At 43.6% G+C, this 7,952-nt stretch overlaps 1 protein-coding gene across 1 annotated transcript; it reads left to right on the top strand.

Annotated features, from left to right (window-relative positions):
• Positions 1-481: 481 nt before the first annotated feature.
• On the top strand, positions 482-7,360 carry Slitrk4 (SLIT and NTRK like family member 4). The gene is made up of 2 exons (XM_012947848.2): positions 482-616; positions 4,281-7,360. The coding sequence occupies exon 2, from the start codon at positions 4,331-4,333 to the stop codon at positions 6,845-6,847; it is 2,517 nt and encodes an 838-aa protein (XP_012803302.1). The 5' UTR covers positions 482-616; positions 4,281-4,330; the 3' UTR covers positions 6,848-7,360.
• The last annotated feature ends 592 nt before the right edge of the window (positions 7,361-7,952 follow it).

Here is a 7,952-nt window from a genome sequence, read left to right as displayed (position 1 = left end):
GGGTTCTTGGTTATTTTCTCAAATAAACAACGTGTGTGTGTGTGTGTGTGTGTGTGTGTGTGTGTGCGCGCGCGCGCGCGAGCTGAGGAAGAAGAACTCATGTACATATATATGTGGCAGTGTTATGGAGGTTAGTGCATCCGCGAATGAGGGTTTCTAATGCCTGAGGATCGGGGTCGCTCCTCCCTTGGGGGTGTTTTAAGCGAAAGAGGAGGTGAATGCTAGGAGGAAATCTTGTCTTTCCCAGAGTGAGGGCAGAAAGGGAACCAGTGGGGGTGTATGGGAGAATCGTAGGGCTAAGGAATTTGCAGGGATCAAAGTGGTTGGGTGTTGGAAGGAGAGTTGCGTGTGATCCAGGGGGCGGGGGCGGGGGCGGGGATTCGGCTCGTGTATGTAAAGGTGCAGCCCGTGTGCGAGGGTCTGTGTGCGCGCGCGGTGTCTGGCCGGGTGCGCGCGCGCGCCGCTGCCCGCCTGCTTGCCTGTTGGGGCTGCTCGGTGGCTTTGACCGGCGAGCGGGCGCCCAGCAGCTCGATCGTGGATCGCGTGGAGACCATCCAGGAATCTGCAGCACGGGTCTAGGAGCGGTGGGCCCTGCACAAAACGTGGGGCTCTAGAGGTGGGTGGATTTCCAGCGGGGGCTGTGCGAACTGCGCGGAAAAGCGCGCTGCCTCTTCCCCTCTTCTTCTCCTCTCCTTCCCCTCTTCCCCCCTTCCAAGCTGGGCTTGGCACAGAACGTGTGCACGCGCGCAAAGGGAGGCAGGTAGCTTATTATTTTTAGTTTGAGTCGTGTTGGTTTTGGGACCCGTTAAGTCGACTGAGTGGACGTGGTGGGTAGCCGTCTCCCCCCATCCACACACATACCACCCACTCGCCTGTCCCCAAGGAAGGAAAAGACCCCTCTGTCCTTATCATCCCTACCCCCTGGGCGGCTCAGGAGGCAAGGAAAGTGTCCAGCTCTTTGGCAGCCTGGGCTGCGCTGGCCTGGGCTTTGTTTTCTGCGCCCTACTCTCGGGCACTCTGCATGGACTTGGATGTGGGGTTCCAAGCTGTGGCCGGCAAGCAGGTCCAAGATCAAGAACAGCCAGTGGGTAACTCTGACCACCCAGCAGAGCCGGGCTAGTGCTAAGCAGCGGGACTTTATAATGTGTTGAGGCGATTTCTGGCTTGGCCAGCAGAATTTTATGTAGCTGGCCTGGGGTGGGGGGGGGGGGGAGGAATCCTGGGCCACAGCTCCAGGCCACAGAACTACAGGGTCACTATGACTGTGGTAAACGAGTCATTATCGTCTTGCTGGCTTAGCCCTGGAGGCCTGAACTCGCGATCACTTCCTTGGGCTCATCCTCCGTACACCCGGTCGAGAGAGGCCGAAGCAAACTCCAGCATCTACCCCTTGTGGGACGGGAGCGCGCGGAGAGATGTGTGCGCAGCGGGGCTGAAGGCCCCCGAGACGTCGTGCACAGTACCCCGCCTCCACCACCCTGCCCGCGAGGTTGCTGCTGGGGACGGGGACCTAGGAGGGGGCTGCGCACCGGTTCTGGGCACTGGGATGCGGCAAAACATTGCGGTACGCGCAGTGCCAGCGGCCCCTCGGACCGCGTCGCCCCAGCTCGAGGTAGCGCACAGGGGCTGGCATCAGTTGGGTGTCCCCGTGGAACATCTCCCCGCGGCCCAACCTGGTCCTTTTGGGAGGAAGCAGCTGAGATTTCCCATGTCCACTACTGGGGTGCTGCCTCGACCTAAGGACCCCCTTGGAGATGGCTTGCACTCTGCATGCTGGCTCTCATTGTCAGGGTATGGAGTGCCAGGAGCGGCACTCTGTTAGATGCTGGATTTATGATAGGGATGGCTAGATTTGTGCAGTCCTGGCCAGCCTGGGAGCTGAGCATGTATTTCTGGGCATCGAAAGGCTAGAGACATAGCTCTCATCAGCCCAAGTGGTGGTTATTGGTACCCAACTTATACTTTGTGGGGATCTCCCCCTTACTCTTGCTCTTTATCTTTTGTCTGTCTTTATTTATTTATTTATTTTGTAATTTTTAGTGTTCATATTCATGGTCCCTCATGAATGTGGGGGTTTCTCTTTTCCGTACAGTGTTCCTCTTTTTTTTTTTTTAACTTTCTTTTAAGCTTTCTTTTTCTTTCTCCTTTTCCTTCTCTTTTCTTTTTCCCATTCTCCACTTCTCCCTTTGGTGACTGGCTCTTTCCTTCTCCAGCTGCTTTCTGCTTCCTGGGTTTCACAAGAGCTGCAATTGGGAACTTCCTCGTTCGTCCTTGCCCTCTCCCCCCCCCCCCCCCCCGCCACCTTGCCTCTTAAAGTAGAAATTATTAGCAGGGGTCTGGTCTGTATACATGTTCAGGATCTGTTAGGGCTTCTGGTTCTTGTTTCAGTGTACAATTCAGGTTGTTAGGATTTTTTAGTGTTGTTTTGCTTTTTGTGTTTGGGTTTTAATTTGATTGCTTTTTGGTTTCTTTGTTTTTTGGTGGGGGTGGTTAGGAACAAGACATGACTCAACCAAACCAAAATAGCTGTTGAAATCTACATCAACACAAAGCGAACGAGATCAAGTGAAATTTTGATTTTTACAATTAAAGTTCGTTTGGGTGATGTCATGCTTAAGAATTATGACTTCTTTTTACAATGCCAATCATGTTATCGGAGTGAATAGGGGAACTGCATGTCTGTATGGCAGGCAAACAGCATCTCAGCAGTGTTGGCTGTTTCCTAAACCAAAGTAAAAAAATGCAAATCTTCCTGGATCTTACTTAATAGAGTGTCTACCTTGAGACATATTTGGTTTTACCACTAGCTGATTCCTCATGAGCAAAGTAAACAAAGGAGTTTCTGTGTGACACTTTTTTTTTCTTTGCATCATTATTTCATTGTGTGTTCCTGGGTATTTTATTTATTTATTTAATATTTTGTGGTAACCATATTGAAATTGAAGCCAGCTTCTTCTTATTCACCATGAAAAATATTCACATGACTAAAATTGCATCAGCAGAATGCACAGTTTGTGTTCTATTTGCTTCTTTTTTTTCTGTGAAGCAGAAGCACTGTGAATGTGTGTGTGTGTGTGAGTGTGTGTGTGTGTCTACACGTGTGTGTGAGTCTGCGGTATTTTAAGATTATAAGGACAGGGCTACCAAGGGTTAATTTTCCAAGTATTAAACTCTTCAAAGATATAATTCTTCATTTGTTTATAGACAGGGACAATGGGTTGTGAATTTGGGGAGGGTATTTGAGAACTGGTGGTTTTAGGAAGAATATATCTTGAACTGAATATATCTGTTTCTGTCTACAAAGCTGCTCAAAGATTGTACTATGAGAACTCCTCTTTCTCAGCAGTGGTTAAAGTGCAAGTGATAAGGATTACAGCATTAGGGTAAGTGAGACCTAGGTTCAAAGTGACAAATGAAGAACAGGAGAGAGGTAGTCAGTCAGGAGCACCCGATCTGGTGGGCGGAAATTCTGCCTGTAAATCAGCTGAGCAGTACAGGAACCATCTGGTCCCTCTCCTGTCTTCAGAGCCCCAAAGACAAAAAAAAAAAAAAAAAAAAAAAAGGAAATGACTGACAGAAAACTAGCTGGTAGTTATTCACCTGCAAAGAAAATGTGGCCAGCCCCTACTCAGATGTTTTTAAGAGAACCCCACAGGATCATTTGTGATTTTGAAGGCAGCAGTTTACAGGGGTGAATTGATGACAATGTGTTTACCTATGTGCCAAAGCTCAGGCAAATCTATTTTCAGGACGCCTTCATGTTTAATGGAATAGGGTCCTCACATTCCAACTCCCACTTAAATCTGGACTCTAATCTGATCTCCCCTTAGATTCTTCATCTAGGAGAAACCTAGCAGATAAATGGCCACTAGTTGCAAAATCTTTGTGGTGTAAAGGAAACGGGAGCATACAATACATTGGTACTGTCATTCAAGTTGCACATAACAAGCTTAAGGCTTCTGTTCAACAGCAGCATTTCATAGCCCAATTTAAAAATTCAGATTGTTACAGTATAGGCATGATTAATAATCTCTTTTACTATCATTTGTCTTATATCTTGCACATGTGATTTTTGTACACATTACAGGTTAGGAATAAAAGTATGTGGCATTTTGGGGGACAGTTATTACTGTTCTGTGGAATACAGATATTTGGATTACTGGCTACATTAAAAGATGCAATGCAAGTGATTATAGCCATGTGTTCTCTTTGAGAAAATTTAAGCCCACAATGAGTTTTAAGGAATGACCATTGAAAAATGTTTTCTTTTTATTTTTTAGATAATTTCTCTTTATTCAGAAGCATAAAGTTGTTTGCTGATTGCAAGAAGATGTTTCTTTGGCTCTTTCTGATTGTGTCAGCCCTGAGTTCTTCGACAAATGCAGACTCTGACTTATCAGTGGAAATTTGCAATGTGTGCTCCTGCGTGTCAGTTGAGAATGTGCTCTATGTCAACTGTGAGAAGGTTTCAGTCTACAGGCCAAACCAGCTGAAACCACCCTGGTCTAATTTTTATCACCTCAATTTCCAAAACAATTTTTTAAATATCCTCTATCCGAATACCTTCTTGAATTTTTCACACGCAGTATCCCTGCATCTGGGAAATAATAAGCTGCAGAACATTGAGGGAGGAGCCTTTCTCGGGCTCAGTGCATTAAAGCAGTTGCACTTGAACAACAATGAATTAAAGATTCTCCGAGCCGACACTTTCCTTGGCATAGAGAACTTGGAGTATCTCCAGGCTGACTACAATTTAATCAAGTATATTGAAAGAGGAGCCTTCAATAAGCTCCACAAACTGAAAGTTCTCATTCTTAATGACAATCTGATTTCATTCCTTCCTGATAATATTTTTCGATTCGCATCTTTGACCCATTTGGATATACGAGGGAACAGAATCCAGAAACTCCCTTATATTGGAGTTTTAGAACATATTGGCCGTGTTGTTGAATTGCAACTGGAAGATAACCCTTGGAACTGTAGCTGTGATTTGTTGCCCCTAAAGGCTTGGTTGGAGAATATGCCTTATAACATTTACATAGGAGAAGCTATCTGTGAAACTCCTAGTGACTTATATGGAAGGCTTTTGAAAGAAACCAATAAGCAAGAATTATGCCCCATGGGCACAGGCAGTGATTTTGATGTTCGGATTCTTCCTCCATCTCAGCTGGAAAATGGCTACACCACGCCCAATGGTCACACAACTCAAACATCTTTGCACAGATTAGTGACCAAACCACCAAAAACAACAAATCCTTCCAAAATCTCTGGAATTGTGGCAGGCAAAGCCCTCTCCAACCGTAATCTCAGTCAGATTGTTTCTTACCAAACAAGAGTGCCTCCTCTTACACCTTGCCCAGCACCTTGCTTTTGCAAAACACACCCTTCTGATTTGGGGCTGAGCGTGAACTGCCAAGAGAAAAATATTCAATCCATGTCTGAACTGATACCAAAACCATTAAATGCCAAGAAGTTGCATGTGAATGGCAATAGCATCAAAGATGTGGACATTTCAGACTTCAGTGAGTTTGAAGGACTAGATTTGCTCCATTTAGGCAGCAATCAGATTACAGTGATCAAAGGAGAAGTGTTCCACAACCTGACTAATTTACGTAGGCTTTATCTCAATGGCAATCAGATTGAAAGACTCTACCCTGAAATATTTTCAGGCCTTCATAACCTGCAGTATTTGTATTTGGAGTACAACTTGATTAAAGAAATCTTAGCAGGCACCTTTGACTCCATGCCCAATTTGCAGTTGCTGTACTTAAACAATAATCTCCTGAAGAGTTTGCCTGTTTATATCTTTTCTGGAGCACCCCTTGCTAGACTGAACCTGAGGAACAACAAATTCATGTACCTTCCTGTCAGTGGGGTCCTAGATCAATTGCAGTCTCTTACACAAATTGATTTGGAGGGAAACCCTTGGGACTGCACTTGTGACTTGGTGGCACTAAAGCTGTGGCTGGAGAAGTTAAATGATGGGATTGTTGTAAAAGAACTCAAATGTGAGACACCTGTTCAGTTTGCCAACATTGAACTGAAGTCTCTCAAAAATGAAATCTTATGTCCCAAACTTTTAAACAAGCCATCTGCACCATTCACAAGTCCTGCACCTGCTATTACATTCACCACCCCACTGGGTCCCATTCGAAGTCCTCCCGGGGGCCCAGTGCCTCTATCTATTTTAATCTTAAGTATCTTAGTGGTTCTTATTTTGACTGTGTTTGTGGCATTTTGCCTTCTTGTTTTTGTGCTTCGACGCAACAAGAAACCCACGGTGAAGCATGAAGGTCTGGGGAACCCTGAGTGTGGTGGCTCCATGCAGCTGCAGCTAAGAAAGCATGACCACAAAACCAATAAGAAAGATGGCCTGAGCACAGAAGCATTCATTCCACAAACCATCGAGCAGATGAGCAAAAGTCACACCTGTGGCTTGAAAGAATCTGAGACTGGATTTATGTTTTCAGATCCTCCAGGACAGAAAGTTATGATGCGAAATGCTGCCGACAAGGAGAAAGATTTACTACATGTGGATACCAGGAAGAGACTGAGTACAATTGATGAGCTAGATGAATTATTCCCTAGCAGGGATTCCAATTTGTTTATTCAGAATTTTCTTGAAAGCAAAAAGGAGTATAATAGCATAGGCGTCAGCGGTTTTGAGATCCGCTATCCAGAAAAACAACAAGATAAAAAAAACAAGAAGTCACTGATCGGTGGCAATCACAGTAAAATTGTTGTGGAACAAAGAAAGAGTGAGTATTTTGAACTGAAGGCAAAACTTCAGAGTTCCCCTGACTACCTACAGGTCCTTGAAGAGCAAACAGCTTTGAACAAGATATAGGTCATGCAATATGACTTTATGCAGAGGACATTATTTAATGATGAAAGTGCCTTTTGTTGACTTCTAACTTCCAAATACTATATTATCAATAGGCATAGAGGCAGGTGTTTCCAAGGGTGTCTCATTAACTATAGCTGTAAAGATGTGTCAAGTAGAAGAGAATTTCCTTAATAGATTTTACTATATAAAACCTATACTGTGGAGTCCTGTGGGGATACTGCGAACTCTATTGCCAAAGGGATGCTTTATAAACATATAACACTGAATTTAACCTCAAGAGGCAAATCTGTTTTGTACCCCAATGCAAAACCTTCGTCTCTTTGTGCTTTGTAAGGCAAACTCAAGAAAACTGGTACCAGTGTTTGTACCTCAGCTGGGTCCTTCATCTTGCACGTAGATTAAGCTGGTGGAACTGGAATAATCCTTTTGATTTGTGGCATTGTAACAACTCTGTGTAAAGATTATCTGAAAAGTGTAAAAAAAAAAAAAAACAGCATGCAAAGAGAGACCATTCGATAGTATTTGTAAATTGGTAAATTTATGGCCTGCATCTTGAAACTGCTGGATTTATAATGTTAAATTGTACAAATACTTGTTTAAAATATACCATGCATTACTTAACTATAAAATAAATTTGAACACTTTAAGCATTACCTGTCTATACATAAAAACCCAAAAGAGAAAAAAAAATAACATGAGTTACATAGTGTTTGTGGTGACTTGGAGGAAAACATATTTAACAGAATTAAACATGGCTCAAATTAAACCAACACTAGAGTTTGTTCTCAGTTATGCGAAATACCCACAATCCTTAAAGGTTGTCCAAATTTAGCAAAGTGCTTACCATGTGAGCGCACCCAAAGCTATTTTTGTAACATAATTCATATTTATGAAGTACTTTGTATACTAAATAGAAAACATGTATTCCTTAATATGTATTTAATTTGCTTGACTTCTTTTCCTGATCACAGCAAATTTATCAGTAAGTATAAATTTAGATAGGAAAAACACTAAAGTGAAACAGAAGCCAATGTGTACAGAAATATTTTGGACTTTGTGATCAGGCATAATTTAAAACTAGAAAAAAAAAACAAAAAAGAAACAA

The sequence above is a fragment of the Jaculus jaculus genome, chromosome X, assembly GCF_020740685.1.
Source record: "Jaculus jaculus isolate mJacJac1 chromosome X, mJacJac1.mat.Y.cur, whole genome shotgun sequence".
Taxonomy (NCBI): domain Eukaryota; kingdom Metazoa; phylum Chordata; class Mammalia; order Rodentia; family Dipodidae; genus Jaculus; species Jaculus jaculus.
The sequence above is the reverse complement of the archived record's forward strand: the minus strand, read 5'-3'. Positions and strand labels throughout refer to the sequence as shown.